Here is a 23,030-nt window from a genome sequence, read left to right as displayed (position 1 = left end):
CACCTTTTGCTGTGCACATATTCATTCACTCCTCTCTGTAAGCCATGCCATAGGCTGAGGCCACTGAGGAAAACAAAGCAGGCACAACATCTTCAAAGAAGTCTTAACAGCTATTATTACTTAGGGTGGTAAAATTACTAGTTATTTCCATTTTTCTCCCCCTCACTCTGTCACCCAGGCTGGAGTACAGTAGCACAATCTTGGCTCACTGCAATCTCCAGCTCCTGGGCTCAAGTGATCCTCCCACCTCAGCCCACGACACCCAGCTAATTTTTGTATTTTTGTAGAGACAGGGTTTTACCACTGGTCTTGAACTCCTGAGCTGGTCTTGAACTCCTGAGCTCAAGTGATCTGCCTGCCTGGGCCTCCCAAAGTGTTGGGATTACAGGTGTGAACCATAGCACCTGGCCAGTGATTTCTATTTTTTTCTTTACTCTTATCTCTGTTTTCTAGATGTCCTACAGTGAACACGCATGGCTTCTATAAAAAAGAAAAAAAAAAAAGCTTATACTTTTGCAAATTGTATCAAACTAAGCAAGCATAGGAAAGAACAAAAATATGGAGAAGTAAGTATTTTTAAACATTGTGGGCTGGGCACGGTGGCTCACGCCTGTAATCTCAGCACTTTGGGAGGCCGAGGTGGGCAGATCACTTGAGGTAGGGAGTTCAAGACCAGCCTGGCCAACATGGAAAAACCCCATCTCTACTAAAAATACAAAAATTAGCCGGGCGTGGTGGCACACGTATGTAGATCCAGCTATTCTAGAGGCTGAGGCACAAGAATCATTTGAACTCGGGAGGTGGAGGGTACCATGAGCCAAGATCGCACCACTGCATTCCAGCCTGAGTGACAGAGCAAGACTCTGTCTCAAAAAAAAAAAAAAAAAAAAAAAAAAAATTGTAGTTAAGTCAGTCTAGATACAGTTCCCTTCCAAAGAACAATAAGGGGTCAGGTTTGGTGGCTCATGCCTGTAATCCCAACATTTTGGGAGGTCAAGCAAGGAGGACTGCTTGAGCCCAGGAGTTTAAGAACAGCCTGGGCAACATAGCAAGACCTCATCTCTATTTAAAAAAAAGGAAAAAAAAAAGGGGGGGGGCCACATAGCAAGACCTCATCTCTACTTTGAAAAAAAAAAAAAGTGGCCGGGCTTGGTGGCTCACGCCTATAATCCCAGCACTTCGAGAGGCTGAGGAGGGCGGATCACCTGAGGTCGGCGTTTGAGACCACCCTGGCCAACATGATGAAACTACATCTCTACTAAAAATACAAAAATTAGCTGAGCGTGGTGGTGAGCACCTGTAATCCCAACTACTCAGGAAGATGAGGCAGGAAAATCGCTTGAACCCAGGAGGCGGAGGTTGCAGTGAGCCGAGATCACGCCCCTGCACTCTATCTAGCCTGGGCAACAGAGTGAGACTCCATTAAAAAAAAAAAAAAAAAAGGTAGCCAGGTGTGGTAGGCCCGCCTGTGATCCCAGATACTCATGCTAAGGTGGGAGGATCACTTGAGCCCAAGAGGCTGAGGCTGCAGTGAGCCATGATCACTGCACTCTAGCCTGGGTACCAGAGTGAGACCCGGTGTCAAAAAATGAAAGAAAGGAAGAAAAGGAAGAAGGAAGGAAAAGGGAAAGGGGAAGGAAGAAAAGGAGAAAAGAAAAGAAAAGAAGAGGAAGGGAAAGAAAAAGAGAGAAAAGAGAAAGGGAGGGACAGAGGAAGAGAGAGAGGGATAGGGAGAGGGAGAAGAAAAGGGGGAGGGAGAGAGAGAAAATGAGAATGTGAAAGAATAAATAATTAGGGAAATATCTAACGCAGTTTTACCTGGATATACCCTTCGACCTCAAAATTTTGCTTCTGGGACTCTTCCTACAAACATTTTGCACGTGTAAAGCAAGATGCATGCATGGAAGTATATTCGTCAATCCCTTTTTCTAACAGCAAAAGAAAAACTGGAACAACACTGAAGAACTGCTAAATCAAGCAGCCACAGTCTTACAAAAGACTACTGCCTGTGTAACCAACAAAAAGAATAAAGCAAGCCTCTATGCGTCAATATGGAAGAAACCTCCAAAACATTAAGTTTTTACAAAGGTATGAGACAATGTGTGTACAATGTGCTACTCCTTTGCTTATAATTTTAAAGAACATAAAAAAGCAACACAAAAAATAATAACTGGCAATGAGAAATTCTATAAAAATGATCTAAGTATCTATGGTGTAAGGGTGACTCACTTTACACCATCTCTTCATACTGATGAATGTTATCATGCATACGAATTTCAATTTTTAAAAGCTTTTTTCCAGAAAAATATTAGACAGGCGCACATGCACACACACATACACACACCCAATATAGTGAGATTATGGATAATATTTCTTTAATTTTCTGCTTTTCTGTCTTCCATATATTTATGCAAGATGATAATGCTTGCAACATCAAGTAGTTAACATTTTTTCTTAAAAAACAAAGAAGAAATAGAAACTTTAGAGCTGCTTGAGGAAAAAAAATTGTGAATATTCTAACAGAAGCCAAAGGAGTTAATGGTTTAGGTTAGAGAGGAGAAAGCTGACAACTATCTAAGTATGTAAAATGTTCCACAGATAATGGTGACAAATTCTTCTCTATCTTGGAAGAAAATAGAATAGAAATAAACTTAAATCATTTCAAAATAGAAGTAAGGAAGCCTGTAGGAAACACCTTAAAGGTAATTTAGGGATTGAAATCTAGAAAATGCTCTTAAAACTCTTAACCTATTTCCCGTTTAGAAAAAAAAAAGTACAGCCGGGCACGGTGGCTCACGCCTGTAATCCCAGCACTTTGGGAGGCTGAGGTGAGCAGATTGCAAGGTCAGGAGTTCAGGACCAGCCTGGCCAATACGGTGAAACTCCATCTCTACTAAAAATACAAAAATTAGCCAGGCATGGCGGCGGGTGCCTGTAGTCCCAGGTACTTGTGAGATCGAGGCAGAAGAATTGCTTGAACCTGGGAGGTGGAGGTGGCAGTGAACCAAGATCGCACCACTGCACTCCAGCCTGGGTGACAGAGCGAGACTCTGCCTCAAAAAAAGAAAAAAAAGAAAGTGCAGCTCACTGCCCACGCAGTATTCTTGGGGCAAACAGGAAATGGGTTAAAGGAAAGGTTCTTAATCTGAACTCCTGAAGGTTAAAAACAGATGGAATCAACTGTGTAGCAGAATTCCATCTCTTCTGTCTCTACAAGGAAGGATCTAGAGCAGACAATTTCTTCAAAAGCTTTCTCAACTTTTAATTCTTACTTGAGGTCACATTATAAGTTAATCACTGATCATTACAAGCAGATTCAAAGAAAGCAAAACCATTGCATACAAAAGTAAGGTGCAGGCTGAGCATGGGGGCTCATGCCTATAATCCCAGTGCTTTGGGAGGCTGAGGCAGGAGGATTGCTTGAGGCTAGGAGTTAGAGACCAGCCTGGCCAACACAGCGAGATCCCCAACACTTAAAAAAAAAAAAAGGCCGGGCGCGGTGGCTCAAGCCTGTAATCCCAGCACTTTGGGAGGCCGAGACGGGCGGATCACGAGGCCAGGAGATCGAGAGACGATCCCGGCTAACACGGTGAAACCCCATCTCTACTAAAAAATACAAAAAAACTAGCCAGGCGAGGTGGCGGGCGCCTGTAGTCCCAGCTACTCGGGAGGCTGAGGCAGGAGAACGGCGTAAACCCGGGAGGCGGAGCTTGCAGTGAGCTGAGATCCGGCCACTGCACTCCAGCCTGGATGACAGAGCAAGACTCCGTCTCAAAAAAAAAAAAAAAAAAAAAAGCCAGGTGTAGTGGCTCACGCCTGTAGTCCCAGCTACTTGGGAGGCTGAGGTGAGATGATCACTTGAACCCAGGAGTTTGAGGCTGTAGTGGGTCATGATCCAGCCACTGAACTCCAGCTTAGGTGACCGAGTGAGACCCTAGCTCTATTTTAAAAAGAGAGAAAGAGAGAGAGAGAGAGAGAGGTGTTTGTCAGCAACATGCATATAAAAATATTAGACCACCACCACAACAGAATCTTAAAATTACGTTTCTAATAGTTTTATTGTATAAACACTAAATTCTCTGACCTTGGTAAAATCTTTGATGAGGTCAGCTGCTCTCACGCCATTCTGTACATTAAAGCTGATATCAACTTTCACTTCAGTAAAAGAATCTGTTAGTTTAATAATAGGTACCTATAAAGAGAAGAAAGGTAAAATGTAAATGCTTTAACCAGATTAAATGACAAAATCAGGGGATGGAGGGTTACTAGACATGAGGTCTCCATCATCTCATGCGAGCATAAGAACACTGAGTATTCTAAATATGGCACACCCCAGTAACCCTGGACTGCTACAAATACCATATGTTGCATATTTAGCATTGGGCCCCATACAATATATTTTGTAATTTCTATAAATTGAGAATTTTGTTTGGTGTCCAATTTTTGATTATTTATTTTTATTGTTTATATTTAAGGCATACATGTTTTGATATACTTATCTTGATATACATACTGAAGTGATTACCACAGTTAAGTAAATTAATATGCCCATCATCTCGTTTATTAGTTGACATATAGTTATAATAATTTTTAAATTATCTAACAAAAACCTTCCTCAATACTTTGGAGAACACTTTCTGAGTATAAGATGAAGAACAATGAATACTAGGTATTAAATGTTTTGTATCATCAAACTGTTTCTAATAAGAAAATTGCTGGATTCTTAAGGTATACACTACAACCCCCTTGCATTACTGGTCAGTTTTGCAAATAGCCCAAAAAGCAACCTGACAAGATAAGATATAAAAATTATTCTCAAAAACTGACATGATTATTTACATGAGCTATCAGGAGTTCTTTTCAAAAAATGCTCCAACTTGGGCAACACAGGGAGACCCTATCTCTACAAAAAAAATTTTTTTTTAAATAAACAAGGCGTGGTAGGGTGCGCCTGTAGTCCCAGCTACACATAAGGCTGAGGTGGGGGGATCACTTGAGTCCAGGAGTTAGGGAACAGCCTGGGCAACATAGTGAGACTGTATCTCTCTCTAAAAAAATGAATAAAATATTGCTGGGCGCAGTGGCTCACGCCTGTAATCCCAGCACTTTGGGAGGCTGAGGCGGGGCGGCTTACGAGGTCAGGAGATTGAGACCATCCTGCCTAACACAGTGAAACCCCGTCTCTATTAAAAATACAAAACATGAGCCGGGAGTGGTGGCAGGCGCCTGTAGTCCCAGCTACTCGGGAGGCTGAGGCAGGAGAATGGTGTGAACCCAGGAGGCGGAGCTTGCAGTGAGCTGAGATCGCGCCATGCACTCCAGCCTGAGTGACAGAGCAAGACTCTGTCTCAAAAAAAAAATAATAATGCAAATGAATAAAACAAACATCTCTACAGTGAGTACTGTGTGTGATAAAATTGGGTATTCTGCTGTTGTTAAAAGAAATGCAGGCCAGGTGCAGAGGCTCACACCTGTAATCCCAGCACTTTGGGAGGCAGAGGTGGGTGGATCACTTGAACCCAGGAGTTGGAGATCAGTCTGGGCAACACGGTGAAACCCCGTCTCTACAAAATTTACAAAAAAATTAGCCAGGCATGGCAGGCTGTGTCTGTAGTCCAGCTCCTCGAGATGCTGAAGTAGAAGGATCACTTGAGCCGAGGAGGTACAGGTTGCAGTGACCCAAGATTGTGTGGTCACAATCCAGCGTGGACAACCAGAAAACTTTTTATGTGCAAGCATGGTGACATTAACAAAATGAAAGAATCACTCACTTGCAATGTAACTGTGCTCACCAAACTTTAATTTTAATTCAAGTTGCATAGGTAAATAACCAAGGTTTAATATGAAATGCTGCAGAACTTACAGTTGCTTTGTCTAAAACTTTCACCGAATCCTCATCTGCGACTTTGTGTTTCCGAAGAGCTTCTTCCAGAGTCCAGAGGGGTAGGTTCTCCCACTTCCCAAACACCACTAGGTCGATGTCACTGAACACAGAATACATATACAAGAGGGTCTGAAGAAGCTGGAAACTTGTTTTAACTGACACTCATGCTTACAGACTTCATTGGTACAATTAAAACCTATTTTCCACCCTGGCCAACAAAGACTAAATGTGTTAGTGATAATGGTTTTGTGGAGAGGGGAAATAGTAGTTGTTGATTTTAACAAACTCCTCCTCCCAGTCATTTCACAGAATTCAGGTCTCAGGAAATAGGGTAATTTTGAAAGAAGTAAAACCTCAAAAAAAAAAAAGAAAAAAAAAAAAAGGCACTTAACGTCCTTTCCTTAATAAAGGCTTCCGGTACTAGACATAATGATTTTCCTATCTGGATGAAATTAATTGCAACTCAGAAATATTATGAAGTACTTTAAACTGGATGCAGAACAAGTATCCAGCATGCTACCATTTGTGTTAATACACACACATGTCCTTTTATATGCACAGGTATCTCTTAAAGGATATGTGAGAAACTGGTAAAAGTGGCTGTTCTGGCTGGGCGTGGTGGCTCACACCTGTAATCCCAGCGCTTTGGGAGGCCGAGGTGGGCAGATCACGAGGTCAGGAAATTGAGACCATCCTGGCTAACACGGTGAAACCCTATCTCTACTAAAAAATACAAAAAAATTAGCCGGGCACAATGGCAGGCGCCTGTAGTCCCAGCTACTCAGGAGGCTGAGGCAGGAGAACGCCGTGAACCCGGGAGGCAGAGCTTGCAGTGAGCCGAGATCGCGCCACTGCACTCCAGCCTGGGCGACAGAGCCAGACTCCATCCAAAAACAAAACAAAACAAAACAAAAAAACAAGTGGCTGTTCCACGGAGAACCAGGGGGCAGAGGTGGGACTGAGACTTTTCCCTGTATTGATTTTTGTGCCTTTTCCAAATGTGAACTATGTGAATGTACTACCTATTCATAAAATTTAATTAAATTTTTTAAGAAAGAGTGATTTTTCATGTTTTACTGAGGCTGAGAACCTAAGTAAGAAATATGAACTCGAAGTTGAGTATTTTATGACTTTTGCAGGCCAAGGACATCTATGGGAAGAATGGAAATTGCCAGGGTCCACCCACTTCAGCACACTTTAAGTTGGGCTAAAGTGTACCAAATCAAGCTCAAATGGAAAAACATGACGCTGACTTTATTCTGGAGAGATTAAGTAATAATAGTAATAACCATGACGGAATGTTCAAACAATTTCAATTCTTAGAGAGCAAGTATTCACCCTTCAGAGAAACATCATTTCCAAAAGAAAGCCTCCAAAGCTGTGCATCAAGAGAGGTCTCATTTGAGAAGACTGAAACTGAACAAGAGTCCTGAAAGGCCAAGATCTTTCTCAGAGAAGAGATCTGTACCTGAATTTCTGGATCAGGATGCTGGAGCCATAACTAGTAGAATGAGTTCTTAATTTGAAAGTGAGAGTGAGAGAGTGAGTGAGTGAGTGAGTGAGACAGTGGGAACTCACATTCTAGAGGATATACAATCAGACATTTTATCATGAGACTACATTAACATCTGTGTCAGTGGGTTAAGTTATGGGACTGAGCAATACTCTGCCAGGTAGTCAATTTCTAAAATTAGTAACTAACTGATTCCACTGCAACATGATCCCTTTTCCATCTCTCTGTACCATCTACGTCTTGGAGATGTGAAGTGATATTCTACTTCAAGGTAAATCAAATTAAATGCTGGTAAATCCTTTACTTTTTTATTTTTTATTTTTATTTATTTATTTTTTTGAGACAGAGTCTCGCTCTGTTGCCCAGCCTGGAGTACAATCTCAGCTCACTGCAACCTCCACCTCCCGAGTTTAAGCAATTCTCCTGCCTCAACCTCCGGAGTAGCTGGGATTATAGGCGCGTGCCGCTACACCCAGCTAATTCTTGTATTTTTAGTAGAGATGGAGTTTCACCATGTTGGCCAGGCTGGTCTTGAACTCCTGACTTCAAGTGATCCGCCCTCCTCGGCCTCCTGAATTGCTAGGATTACAGGCGTGAGCCACCATGCCCAGTCCCATTTTTGTTTTATAAATTTGTTTTGTTTCTACTCCTTACAAATTTGACAGCCAAAACGAATACACTCTAGGAAAAGGTACAGTCCTTTAAAAGATTCATGAGTGTACTAACCTAGTAGGTAAATATAGTCCAGTTTTAAAACTTCCAAATATCTGGACCTGAAACAGAAAAAGAAGTTATTATATTGAGGTATCAGATAAAGTCACCAAGATATGGAGAAATGTCAGTTTTTGCTACCCTCTACTGGTACTTTTCAGTATGACAAGAGTATTTTTTTTTCTAACCCCATTCTTCATGAAGTGGGCATTCTGTTTCACAAGCAGACATTCTGAATATAATTTCAACTTACCTGGTTCAAATATGAAACACAGAGACCAAAATACAGTTGTCCCTTGGTATCGGCAGGAGACTGGTTCCAGTCCCACTATGCCAAAATCTGAAGATGTTCGAGTCACTGCTATAAAATGGTGGAGTATTTGCATATAACTATGCGAGTCCTCCCATATACTTTACATCATCTTTAGATTACTTATAATACCTAGTACAATGTAAATGCTATCTAAATAGTCATTATACTATATTTTAAAAATAATTTGTATTGTTTTTATTGGTGCATTGTTATTTTAATAGTTTTTTTCTGAATATTTTCAATCCACTGTTGGTTTAATATGGAGGTATGGTACTTAAGGATACAGAAAGCCAACCACAGGAAACTTCCAGAAGTAGTTCAGATCAATAATGTTCCCTCATTATCCAGAGACACAATCACAAATCCTTAATTTTTGTTCTCTGAGCAGGAGTCTTCGAATAGATTACTAAATTGGGATCAGACTAACTGTAGGGCAAGTGTGAGCCTTCAGGTCAATTCCACAGAGAACACCAGGCACCATCATTTTATAACATCGTGCTGTGGCATAAAACTGGGATGCATTCCACCTCAACCCATGGAGAACAGGGGAACTCAGGCAGAAATACGTATGCAGGTAATTGTAATAAAAAAGGATAGGCCGGGCACAGTGGCTCACGCCTTTAATCCCAGCACTTTGGGAGGCCGAGGCAGGTGGATCACCTGAGGTCAGAAGTTCACGACCAGCCTGGCCAACATGATGAAACCCCATCTCTACTAAAAACACAAAAATCAGCCAGGTGTGGTGACGGGTACCTGTAATCCCAGCTACTCAGGAGGCTGAGACAGGAGAATTGCTTGAACCTGGGAGGCAGAGGCTGCAGTGAGCTGAGATCATGTCACTGTGTCACTGCACTCCAGCCTGGGCAACAGAGCAAGACTCCATCTCAGGGCGGGGGAAAAGGATAAACAGTGAAACAAGTTCAACCTCTGAGGCGAGATGGACCTGGGAACCTAACCACAAGCTCATGTTCCTCATCTGTAGGTAGACAGATGATGGCTGGCTGGCTGGCTGGAGAGAGAGAGAGAGAGAGAGTCAACCTCCACCTAAGAAAGATAAGGGTTAAATTAGACCAGGGCTTCTCAACATTGGCATTTGGGAGTGGATAATTCTTTGTTGTAAGGGCCTATACTGCTCATCACAGAATGGCTGGCGGCATCCATGGCCTCTACCCACTAGGTACTAGCAGTGCATACCCAGCCAGGACAATCAAAAATGTCTCGGACATTGCCACACGCCCCCCTGGAGAGCAAAATAACCACCAGCTAAGAACCACTGATTTGGATCACATAGGAGAAAGAATGTGACATATGGTCACTGTTCATAAAATATTAGTATCCTCCCCTTTTCCCTTTACCTACAGCGTCATATACATACTGTCATATACATGCAAGTTTTACATACAGTGAAACTTCCTTGTTTTGCCAATTGGACAAAAACACCACCCAGGACAGTGCCTAAAGAAAAGTTACAGAACACAAAGTAATGGATTCTACTATTTTGTTACTTCTTTGCATACACAAAATCATAAAACAGGCCCTCAAAGTGCCCTAAAAAGTGAAGTATTAACTTAGTACCAGTAACAGGCCAAGTGTGGTGGCTCACGCCTATAATCCTAGCACTTTGGGAGGCCAAGGCGGGCAGACTGCTTGAGCCCAGGAGTTCAAGACCAGCCTGGGCAACACAGTGAGACTCAGTCTCTACAAAAAAATACGAAAATCAGCTAGGTGTGGTGACGTGCACCTGCGGTCCCAGCTACTCGGGATGCTGAGGTGGATCACTTGAGCCCAGGAAATCAAGGCTGCAATGAGTCGTGATCGCACTACTGCACTCCAGCCTCAGCAACAGAGTGAGACCCCTATCTCAAAAAAAAAAAAAAAAACAAAAGACTTGGTACCAGTAACAAAAACAACAAATAAGCCAAGAAGAAATCCCAAGCAATCATTTTGTTCACTGACTGGGAGCTGTCTAAAAGGCAATTAGCTGGTCTGAGAGAGATGAAAATGGCAATTTCAGGAAAGAAATAAGAAAAGACTTATGCCTGCATTAGCCACAAGTGACAAAATTTCGTACTTGACATTTTCATTCAGCTGTAAACAATTATATAATGTTTACTCTGGCAGGCTGGAACTAAGTAGTAATGAGGTTTTGATATATCATATCCAATAACAGACCACTACAACAATGAGGTTTGATTTGTCTTTCTTCTCTTTACACTAATAATTTCTAACAATAGCTTGCCTTTAGTAGTTGCTATTAGCACTACAAAAAAAAAAAAAAAAGTTGTTAGTCATCCAATCCAATGAAAATAATTAGTAAGCCTCAAATTCTAAAGACTGCAGAAAATTCTTTGCCTTTAAAATTTAATTAGACCACAACTCTACAGTGCACTTCTACTTGCATGTGAGGACTAGCATGAGATACTAGCAGATAGGCCTCTGGCCCGTGGACAAGGACTGTCCCAAGCATAGGCTACCCAGGAAGGGACTCACGTCAGCGCTGGGCCAGAGCTCCTTAATTACACTCTCGATCCTGTTCACCACCTCCATCCGCATCTTCTCTTCCTCAGGTCTTGGAGACATGTATTCATAAAAATCACTGATTTCTTCATGCAGACTGAAGAAAAAAGCAGAAAAGTTAATATGAATAGGGCCAATCTAATGAGAAATCACTATCTTAAATAATCTTATTTAATTAGGTCTTATAATTCAGTTGATGACTACCTTAATTTTAATGTTATAACTCAAGATAAGCTAAAATGGGAATGTACAGAATTTAATCAAAAAAACCAAAATAATTAAATAACATTAAGAAATTTCCTGTGCAAAACACTTGCTGAGGTGCTGGTGATTTAAATAAAATAAAATAAAATTTAAAAAGCATACAGCCTGGCCTCTGCCTTTCCACTTCTGATCTAATAGACACAAGAAGATACTGAATCCAGGCAAATTTCCTGGCAGTAGGGACTGACCCTCTTACCTCTTGGGGATCCATTCCTCACAGTAGCAAACAGTACATCTTTCATAATGTTTGCTCAGTGAATTAAGTGTCAAATGAACAAATCAGGCAGTGAACAACAGCAAAGTCTTGAAAAGAATGGCTGGTAGACAAAGGCTCCATGAAGGAGCCGAAGACTTCCAGAGCCTGCGAGGTACAGGGCAATCAGCCAGCTACAAGGGCTGTGGCAGGCAGAGTGGGAGAAGCATCTGGAGAGGAAAGCAGGCCCCAGTAGAGGGCAGGCTCTGAATGACTGACTGGCTAAGAGGTTCAAGCTTTCCCCCTGTGGCAACAGAGCTATTTAAATGTTTCTGACAGGGACTAGAGAGAGACTGACTTCAAAAATGCAGCATTTTAAGAAGATTAAACTGGCAACTATGCAAACAACAGACCAGCAAAGAGACTAGACTAGATGCAGGGAAAAGTCATGAATCAAGTTGCAGGAGGATTGGATGAAGGCCTAGAAGATGGTGGAAGGAAAGGAATGGGCTCCAGAAACAAAACACACACACATACCCACACCCCATGGCCAGGCACAGCGCCTGGCTATCATAGTGGGGGGGGGGGGCTAAGGATGCCTTCAAGGGCTGAAGCCTGAGGGCCTGGGGGAAAACTACTGGTCTGGAAGAAAGGACAAACTCACTGGGCTGAGCAATGACTTGAATGTAGTCAGGATGGGGGACAGAGAGAAAAGCAGCATCCCTTTCTAAGTTGGTGAGGCTATGAAGAGCTATAAATGGCTGGGAAGGGAAAGTGAAGAGGTCAGCTCACCTTCCCTAGAGCACTGACCACCCATGAGGACTGAGCCACGGAGGTAAGCACAGGGACTCTACTAACTGGGATAGACCAGGAGGCTCGGAGCAACAGGTGCAAAGCGCCTCAGGGGAAGGAAGGGGCAGAGGGGTTGGCCTGGGGCACAGCAGTGGGAAGGAAGGGCAGCCACAGCTTAACAGAGCCTTGAAGTAGGAGCATGCCTGCAACTGTGTGGCACCTTCAGGGCCCAGAGCAGGAAGCTGGAAAAACTGACAGACCAAAAATCGCTTTAGGGAAGGAAAAAAAAGTGTTTACATCCTAATCCCCAAAGGCTATAACTTGTGCTACAAGAAACTCTGGAAAGTGAAAATGTGACTGATTAAGCAATCCATAGTTCCTCCTTCTGATTTTTTATTTTTAGCCTAAGAGTCAAAAACCTTGAGTTCTAGACTCAGGTTCTGCCTGAGGGCAGCTGTGTTCCCTCTGACAGGTGACTGGCACTCTCAGGCTTCAGTGTGTCAGGTACAGCACACAGCTGGTAAGCAGGAGCCTTTTCAGGCCTTCAGTTTCAAAACCTGGGCCTTTCGCAGAGGATGATTTACAACAGCGTTCGGCCTGTTTGCTATGCAATATGTCACAAAAAGTGGATCTTAAAACTCCAGAGAGGTCTGTAGGTGAATCCAAAAGATATCCCAGTGGGGCCATTTTCCTTGCTATGCCTCTGGGTACCTTCAGGACCTTCAACTTCTGTTTTGAAGTTGTGTTTTGTTTTGATTTGAGTTTCCCAGGTTTGATTATGTTCTCTAAGGTCTATCTATCCTCTTCTGCTTCTTGAAGACAGCAGCTGAATGGGAATAGCTGTTAGGAAGCTTACAGTTTGCTGTGCTCTTCTGCACAAGTCAGCTGGCAAAGATGAGGGCCATGAATAAACGACAGAACAAATGGACTGCTTCTTATCTTACTGCGTAGTCTGCAGTGACTGATCAGAGTTTATTCGTAGTTCTAAAACAGATCCATAGAAAAACTGCATTTTAACTAATGGGGGGAAGAAAACTCCTAAATGTGACTGCATCTATTCTGAAGGCCCCCTTACAAATTTTCTAATTCAAATAAAGGCAAAAAGTATTTAGCACAACTGTCAGTCAATATGAAGTCATAAGAAACTGATTAAGAATTCATTCTCTGGCCAGGCGAATGGCTCATGCCTGTAATCCCAGCACTTTGGGAGGCTGAGGCAGGCAGACTGCCTGAGGCCAGGAGTTGGAGACCATCTGGCCAACATGGCGAAACCCCTTCTCTACTAAAAATATAAAAATTAGCTGGGCGTGGTGGCGTATGCCTGTAATTCCAGTTCCTTAGGAGGCTGAGGCACAAAAATCACTTGAACTTGGGAGGTAGAGGTTGCAGTGAGCTGACACCGTGCCACTGCACTCCAGCCTGGGTGGTGGAGTGAGATTTTGTCTCCAAAAAAAAAAAAAAGAATTCATTCTTTAAACATTACCAAGTGCCTATGTTCAAGGCACTAGGAGAAAACTGGCTCATCAAACATGATCCTTGCCCTGGGTCACTTCCATCTAACAATGAAAAGGAACACTTATTTAATGTAGTTTTGTAGAACATAGTGCAATGCATATGTTCTGCACTATTCTGCCATAGGCAGCTTCCAGATGAATGATTCAGAGCTTTCCAATGATCATAGCTGCCCAGGATGGACTGGGTTGCCTTGTAGGTTAGTAAGGTCCCTGTCATTATCAGCATAAAGAAACCAGATGACCATGAGGCAAATAAAGGTCCAATAAAACGGTTTTCTGAACTTGGTAAAAAGTTGGAAAAGATTCTAAAATTCACTTTCAGTGATGCAATCTAGTGTTCTAACTAGCACATTAATTTGGGGGAAAATTATTATAGATTTGTAAGACAAGTTCTGAAGACTACCCTCAACAATCAATAGCCCATGGCACCACCTTCCTATTTCAGAAAAAAATGGTTCCACAGGTTATTGTATTTTGATTGATGCATATGTGTAACTATCAGTGCATATGTGCACAATCAAAATACAATACAATTTGATTGACACATATTTGCAATCAATTTGTATTTTGATTGATGCATATTTGCAAAATGGAAGGGGGAAAGAGGAATACGGAAAAAGAGGAGGGCTATTAAAGCCAAGCCACACTTGCAAAGTCAGAAGAGGAAATCCAATCTCAGGTCTGCCAGGCTCAGTTTCTCATCCACACCAGGCACAAGCATCACTATCTCACCTATATGTAACTAGCTACATGTGAAATACTCAGAGAACAACCAGATAAAATATCTTGGAACACTGAGGAAATAAACTTCAAGTACAGATTTTAAAATAATTCTAACAGGCTCTATCCTTGGGACTGAGTAATTTTACTGGCACAGTGCCTTGCATATTCAGGCACTTAAAATACCCTGACGGGCTGGAAGTTTGTTTGTAGAGTGTGCACTGTAAGTCTGGCTCTCATTTGAGTGGCAGAGTGGACGCCTGAGGAATTTTGTAGGCTTGCTTTCACATGGTAATATAATTTTATGCCTCTGAAAGCATTCAAGTACACAGAGAAAACTTCAGTTTGTCCCATGTTTGGATCAAAATTTAATATGATTTATGAGTAGGTACTGCTTGATGACACATGCCCAGTGTTATAGTTTCTCATATAAAATTATAAAATACATCATACTGAAGTAAGAATGATGAAAAAAGAAGTATAGAATACAACTCTTCTGTGATCTGAACTCATATGTACCCAAAATATAGTGCCCTCTCTAGGATACCAGTGTTTTTATGTTAAAAGGAAAAGTGACTCAGGCATAGTGGCTCATGCCTGTAACCCTAGCATTTTGGGAGGCTGAGGCAGGTGGATCGCTTGAGTCCAGGAGTTCGAGACCAGCCTCGATGACATGGTGAAACCCCATCTCTACAAAAATACAAAAAATTAGCCAGGCGTGATGGTGCATGCCTGTAATCCCAGCTACTCAAGAGGCTAAGGTGGGAGAATCGCTTGAGCCCGGGAGACAAAGGTTGCAGTGGGCTGAGACTGTGCCTCTGTTCTCCAGCCTGGGCAACAGAGCAAGACTCCGTCTCGAAAAAACAAAAAAAAAGTTAAAAAAGGAAAAGTGAACAAGATCCCTGTTCACAAAGGAAAAGTCACATAAGAGCAATATGATGACATGAGCACCACTATATAACGGGAAAAGATGCCAAAAACAAGAGAGTAAGAGAAACAAAATTAATTTGCTGGGGTAAAATTTATATTAAAATCTCAAATTTAATAACAACATTTAATATGACAAGGAGGTGTCCAAAAAACATATTCCATATTTAAAAAATAAAACTCACAGGTAATTTAGGTTAAAAAAAAAACAAAAAACAAAAAACCACTTCTGTTCTGAGGAAAGATCTGCTACAGAAAGGGAATCCAGCCTATAAAAATTATGTGAATTTTATAATGCTTGTCACAGGGTGGGAGGTTCAAGTTCTTTGGCTGGGAAAGGAAGAACCGTTTCACATCCTTCAGTTGGACCACCACCCTGGGCACGTTGTGAGTTGCTTAGTAGCTTCTGCACTCTCAAAACCAAAGGAAAGGTGGAAAACTCCCTTGTGCCTTCCAGGTCAACAGCCGCAGATGACCCACGGCCAGCCCCTCTGCTCAGCACCGTCCCCTGCGGCTCATCCATGCTTCTGTTCAGGGGTGACACTGCTTCCCAAGAGATACCTGCCCAGACATAGCATGTCTAAGCCCACCTCCACATCAAGGTCCTGTTTTCCCAGTTCCATAACTGAAGTCAGATCCCTTTAATTACCAACTTCAAAAAAAAAAAAAAGAAAGTAACACACACACACACACAAAATAATAATTACCAACTTCATCCTTACATGAAGGAACTAACAAAGTTCTATTCGATAACTGAAAATAACAGGACATCCCCCCACCAAAAAAAAAAAAAAAATACATACATATATATATATCTTTAGGTTCATGATATCCAATTTTGAAACAATATATTGAAAAGGCGTTCATATGCATGTGGGGAAGCATAAATTACTACAACCTCTCCCGAGGTCATTCTACTAACAAATGATAATGTTTATATAAATAATTTTTAAAATTTCCCTTCTCACCATCCTCCAGAAATATTTTCATGAGCGAACAAGGACATCTGTATAAGGATGTTTACCACAGGATTATTTAGGATACTAAAAAATTTAGAAATTGTATCAATGTCCATCAACAGGATCTAATTAAATAATCATAGAAGCACCCATTGACTGACTTTCTCTGACTTTCTCTTTATAGCCAATAACCTCTTTAAAAGAATGAAGTAAAGCTATATAAGCTGATAAAGATGTCAAATATGTTAAGTTGGAAAGAAAAAGCACAAAAAAATGTGTTCAGCAGAATCCCCTTTGTGTGCGTTAGACATGTGCAGGGGCAGGAGTTGTGGCTCATGCCTGTAATCCCAGCACTTTGGGAGGCTGAGGCGGGTGGATTACTTGACGTCAGGAGCTTCAGACCAGCCTGGCCAACATGGTGAAACCCCATCTCTACAAAAAATACAAAAATTAGCTGGGTGTGGTGGTGGTTGCCTGTAATCCCAGCTACTCGGGAGGCTGAGGCATGAGAATCACTTGAACCCGGGAGGCGGAGGTCACAGCATGCTGAAATCACGCCACTGCACTCCAGCCGGGATGACAGAGCAAGACTCCGTCTCAAAAAAAAAAAAAAAAAAAAAGACATGTAAACACATACACACAGAGGCAGATACACAACATGCTCCTATCTGCATTGCAAGGAGAACTGTCAACAGATATTACCTTAGGGACAGGGACTTTTGCCCAGTGGAGGGTACAGGCAGGAGAGTTAGGAAGACTTTAACTTTTTTTTTTTTTGGTATCTTTCTGTACTACTATAATTTTTTTTAAAAATCAGCATGTATTTGTCCGCTTTTCAAATAGTGATTATTGTCTGCTTGATGAGATTACAGACCAGGAGATTTGTTGTCACCTTTATATTTTCCCATGTGAAAAATATGGTTGTGAGTATGCATGTTCCACCCGCTAACCGGCCCTCTGCCCACCCCACACAGAACAGGGTCTATATACGATACTGTTAACAGTGATTACATCTGAAGAGGGACTGGGGGGGTCATTTTAAGAAAAATGCATACATGTTAATTACCACTGTATATTTTTAAAACAAGAACTTCATCATTAAAAAATTCATTAAAGAAAACACAAAGCAGAAACAATCTAATAATCTAGCTTTGCAGACACACTTCGAAAGAGGGTGACGTGAGTCGGCTGTGGAAGGAGCTCAGTGGTCAGCCTGTGGGCAATACTGATACCTGGGGACACAGAAGACCCCCAAATCCAGGAATGCAGTGACAGCACACACCAGTATATTTTGCGAAGTTTCTGCATGCCCAGCGCAGTGTGTGTGGTGAGTTTCTGCTAGTGTCTGGCCCATCCTTTCTGGGATTATTTATATACTCAAACATGTTGCAAGGCAGATTTCTGGAAGAATACACAAAAACTGCTAGCAGGACTTTCCTCTGGGGTGGAGTAGAGGTCTGAATTTGCATGATTTTGTACTGTTTGATTTTTTTCAAACCCGCCTAGACACCAAGAGAAGCGAGTGTCTTCTCTTGGGCCCTGGGGTGATGGCAGTGCAATCTGAGTGACATCTTCAGGAGACTGCAGATGGATCTTTACCAAGAAACTCATGCACACATCTAGCCTCCTGTACTTGCAGCTACCAGCTAGACATCCCTACAAAGATGTCACCTCACACTAAACAAGTTCAAAACACAACTGCCTGCCATTCTCTTAAATCGATTCCTACTCCTGTGTTTTCTTCCCTGAGTGGAAACTTCAGTCTTCCTTGGTTCATTTTCTTTCATCTACGGAGTCAAGAGGTTTCCAAATCCTTGTACCCGAAACCAAAAAACAAAACACTTCCAAATCAGATCCTGCCCCTCCACCTTCCCCGACCGTGCTTTGAGTTTAATTCTTTTTCTCTCTCAGTAGAACACTGTGGCAGCCTCCAAACTGGTCTCCCTGCCATGAGCCTGTCCCTTTTCTAGGCCATCGCTGCATGATTACCGAGGTCCCCTTCCTTAGCCTATCTGTGTCATTTCCATCCTCCTTATGGTAACACTGCCTACCTTTCCAGCCTCACTTACAAGAGCTTCCGAGCCCTCTTCTATGACAGCCCCACAGAACTGGACCGAGGCATGCCTTGCCTTTTCAAGAATCACCCTCTCACTCAGCTTTGGAGATCTCAAATATTAGCTCCTCTGTAAAATTCCCAGAGGCAGAATCACTTCAGAGCCTCCTGAGGGCTCCTAGAGCATGGCCAACCAGGCCTAGCCGTGGCAGAGCAGTGAGGCTTATAGGCCTCCCTATTCAGACTCAACTCTTCCTGCTTTGGGCTCTGTGTGCCCAGATGCAAGACTCAACACAGAGAAGCACCTCCTTAGGGAGGAACCTTCTGTTCACAGGGGAACATCTACCCACCCTGATGTCCACATAGTCTCAAAAGGGACGTGATGTTCCTTAAAATGAGCTCCAAACCAGGATCCAAGAAAATGGATGCTCACACAATGTGGCTGAGAACTGACAAAACCAGAAGGAGGACAATTTGACCTAAGAACTATAGATGTCCACTGTCCTTAAAGAAGACAATTACACCTTTCAGAATGTAGCCAAAGGAAGTCTGCATGTGCACAGAGATAGGGCGATAAGAAAATATTCACAATGAACATGTAATTTTCTTTAAAAAGCCAAGGTTTACAAGTGGAATGCCTAAAAGCTTTACATTTTAAAGTCTGTACAATGTGCCTACCTTCTACAGTACTGATAACAATACAAGGTCACTTGAAAAAGGCCGTGCCTAAATAGGAAGCTCTCCAGTTCCAAAGCAGAAAGACAAAAAGCCTTCTCTCTCCTCTATTTGTAGACAAGAAACTTATTCACTCCCCTAAATAATTTGTACCATCTCCCAAGATTTAAAAAAACAAGAGAGACAGAAAATACAGATGTTGACATACAGATTTAAATACAGAAATACGGATTCAAAAGGAAAAAGAAAGAGCCCATATATCTTACTTTTATGAATGCTGCAGGCATTTACAACAGTGAATCATGGCTAAGGAATGCCATATTTGCTATGGTAACCCTTCCTTGGTTAGGACACGAGAGTAAAAGTACAGGGAATGGATACTCGTCTGTGTGTCCTAAATTACAGTTTTCATTTTTTTCTTCTTTTAAGAGGTACTCGTGCCTGCTTTCCTAGAAATTAGAGCATTCCTTTTAAATGCCACTGCCAGTTGCACTCAATTTCTGGACTACACTTTTTTAGGCCAATGTTTCAGAAGGATGGTTTTTCAGTTGATTTCCTCTTGGTCCCTTCCCACTTAGCTGCTATGAAAAGAGATAATGAAAACCACCCGATTCTCCCCAGGCCTCTTTCTTTTGCCACCCAGCCTTACTACTACTTTCAATTGATTATAAAGAGAGAACAAGAAAAGAAATCATTACTCAAGAGTTGCTTTATCAAATTTGGGTCAAAAATTATTTCCCCTTCCAATAAAATTTCTGAACTACCCAAACTACTCTTGAGTAGATCCAACCAAATTTGGGTAAAGTTAGGAAGCTTAAAGAAGAATGGTTGATGGTATTCTCTAAGATCAAATATCTTGCAACTAAAGCTTGATTAATAAATGTATTCCTCAAATGGGAAACCCTCAAATATCTGAGTGAAGAAAAAAAACAAAGCACAAATAAACAAAGCTTAATCTTTCCCTAGCTACAAGGTCCAAATGCCAATAAGAAGTTTGTTATATTCTTAAATATTAATAATGAAATATGGATGTGTTTAACCCGTGTAATCCCAATACCAAAACTTCATTTATATATTTATTTGTTGTTTACCTTTAGTGGAAGGGCTGGTGTTTAAGAATAGATACTAACCATTTGTAACATCTTTCCCTATGTTACAGTACAGGTAAAAGAAGCACAGAACTACCAAAGGGGCACCTTACATTCAAGGACCCCTACATATGAAAATTCCAGTATCCAAAATATACTAGCAGTGATTATTTGCTCAATAAATAATTTATATTAAATAGGACAAACTCCCAATGTGTATTTAAAATGTTTTAACTATTAGTAGTGATTATTTGGATAATGAAACTAGAAACAAGACTAATTTGGAGAAAAGATATAGCAACTTTCTTTTTCTGCACTGTTGAAATCTTTTGACCAAGTGCTGGTATTTTTTTTTTTTTTTAAGAGATGATGTCTCACTATGTTGTCCAGGCTGGTCTCAAACTCCTGAGCTCAAGCAATCTGAGCACCTCAGCCTCCCAAAGTGCTGGGGTTACAGGCGTGCACCACTGTATCCAGCCTTTTTTTTCTTTTTTTTTTAAATAGAGTCTCCCTCTGTCACCCAGGCTGGAATACAGTGGCTCACTCCAACCTCTGCCTCCAGGGTTCAAGTGATTCTCATGCCTCAGTCTCCCAGGCAGCTGGAATTACAGGTGTGCACTACCACATCTGGCTAATTTTAGTATTTTTGGTAGAGATGGGGTTTCACCATGTTCGCTAGGCTGGTCTTGAATTCCTGACCGCAAGAGATCTACCTGCCTTGGCCTCCCAAAGTGCTGGGATTACAGGTGTGAGCCACCTTGGCCAGCCACTGCTGCGGTTTTTTTCTTTTTTTTTTTTTTTTTTTGAGACAAAGTCTTGCTCTATCGCCAAGGCTGGAGTGCAGTGGCGCAATCTTGGAGCACTGCAACCTCTGCCTCCCAAGTTCAATCAATTCTCCTGCCTCAGCCTCCTGAGTAGCTGGGATTACTGACATGTGCCACCACGCCCAGCTAATTTTTGTATTTTTAGTAGAGACAGCGTTTCACCATGTCGGCCAGGCTGATCTCAAACTCCTGACCTCAGGTGATCCACCTGCCTCAGCCTCCCAAAGTGCTGGGATTACAGGTATGAGCAACAGCACCCAGCCCAGTGCTGGTATTTTTAAAAGCAAAAAAACAAAACCAAATTGATTCACAAAGAATCCATTTACATATACACCAAAAACATAATGTGTACAAATCTAGACTGACTTTTATGAGGTCCTATATTTTTTCAAAACTAAGAAATAAAAAAATAAATTCTGGGCTAGGCTAAGTGGCTCAGGCCTATAATCAGCACTTTGGGAGGCTGAGGGCTGGAAGATTGACTGAGGCCAGGAGTTCAAGACCAGCCTGGGTAATATGGTGAGACCCCGCCTCTGCAAAATTTTTTCAAATTAGCAGGGTGTGGTGGTGTGCGCCTATGGTCCCAGCTACTCGGAAGGCTGAGGCAAGAGGATTGCTTGAGCCTGGAAGAAGTTGAGGCTGCAGTGAGCCATGTTCATGCCACTGCACTCCAGCCTGGGCAACAGAGTGAGAACTTGTCTCAAAAAGATAAAAATAAAAAAAAAACACAAAAATAAAGCAAAAGACAAGTATTCAAAATAGACAAAGAACTCATACTATTCAACAATAAGAAAATAAACCCATTTTTAAAAATGGGCAGAAGACCTAAACAAAGGCCTCACTAAAGAAGATACATATATGATAAGTAAACATATTAAAAAGACGCTTAATGACATACATCACTAAAGAATTGGAAATTAAAACAAGTGAGACAGCATTATATACTTAATAGAATATTCAAAATCCAGAACACTGACACCACCAAATGCTGGTGAGGATGTGCAACAACAGAGACTCTCATTCATTGCTGGTAGGAATGCAAAATGGCACGGCCACTTTGAAAGATAGATTTTTCTTTTATCTTCTATTTATTTATTTACTTATTTTTGCTTCCTTACCCTCTGACTCTTTTTTTTTTTTTTTTTTTTTAAAGTCAGGGTCTTGCTTTGTCACCCAGGCTGCAGTGCAGTGGTATGATCACAGTTTACTGCCACCTCCAGCTCCTGGGCTCAAGTGATCCTCCCACCTCAGTTTCCCAAGCAGTTAGGACTATAGACACATAAGACCACGACCAGCTAATTTTTAAATTTTCTGTAGAGATGAGGTCTCACTATGTTGCCCAGGCTAGTCTCAAACTCCTGGCTTCAAGGGATCCTCCTGTCTCAGCCTCCCATTATGCTAGGATTACAGGCGTGAGCCACCACACCCAGCTGGCAGTTTCTTAGCAAACTAAACATACTTTTACCATATAATCCAGCAATTGCACTCCTTGGTATTCACCATAATGAACTGAAAACCAATGTCCAAACACAAAAAAACCTACATAGAAGTTTATAGCAGCTTTATTCATAATTGTCACACTGGGCACGGTGGTGTATAGCTGTAATCCCAGTTACCCAGGAGGCTGAGGAGAGGGGTTCACGTGAGCTCAGTTGTTCAGGAGACCAGTATCTTAAACACAATCACACCCTGTCTCAAAAATTTTTTTTCAAATTATCAAAACTTGGAAGCAGCCAAAATGACCTTCAGTAGGTGAATGGATCAACTGTGGTACAACCATACAATGGAATATTATTCAGGACTAAAAAGAAATGGGTTATCAATCCAGGAAAAGACATGAAGGAATCTTAAATGCACATTACTAGATAAAAGAAGCCAACTGGAAAAGGTTACCTGCTGTATGATTCCAAGGGCATGACGTTCTGGGAAAGGCAAAACTATGGAGACAGTAAACAGACCAGTGTTTGCCAGGGGCTAAGGGGAGGGATAAATTAATAGGTGAAACACAAAATTTTTAGAGCACAAACTGTGTCCAGCACCCTTTATTGAATGTTCCATCCTTTTCTCAATGACTAAGTAAATG

The 23,030-nt window shown here is 41.7% G+C and overlaps 1 protein-coding gene across 4 annotated transcripts in view; it reads right to left on the bottom strand.

Annotated features, from left to right (window-relative positions):
- The window catches only part of TENT4B (terminal nucleotidyltransferase 4B), an 82,169-nt gene that overhangs the window by 11,004 nt on the left and 48,135 nt on the right, over positions 1-23,030 (bottom strand). For all 4 annotated transcript variants that reach the window (XM_002802470.4, XM_001083145.5, XM_015126094.3 and 1 more), the window contains 4 exons: positions 10,912-11,035; positions 8,124-8,170; positions 5,864-5,984; positions 4,085-4,192 (listed from right to left, as the gene is read on the bottom strand). In XM_002802470.4, coding sequence (XP_002802516.3) covers positions 4,085-4,192; positions 5,864-5,984; positions 8,124-8,170; positions 10,912-11,035 — 400 coding nt within the window. The remainder of the gene's footprint in view (positions 1-4,084; positions 4,193-5,863; positions 5,985-8,123; positions 8,171-10,911; positions 11,036-23,030) is intronic.

Source organism: Macaca mulatta, chromosome 20 (genome assembly GCF_049350105.2).
Source record: "Macaca mulatta isolate MMU2019108-1 chromosome 20, T2T-MMU8v2.0, whole genome shotgun sequence".
NCBI lineage: Eukaryota > Metazoa > Chordata > Mammalia > Primates > Cercopithecidae > Macaca > Macaca mulatta.
Note: the sequence above shows the minus strand (reverse complement) of the source record. Positions and strands in the feature narration are given on the sequence as shown.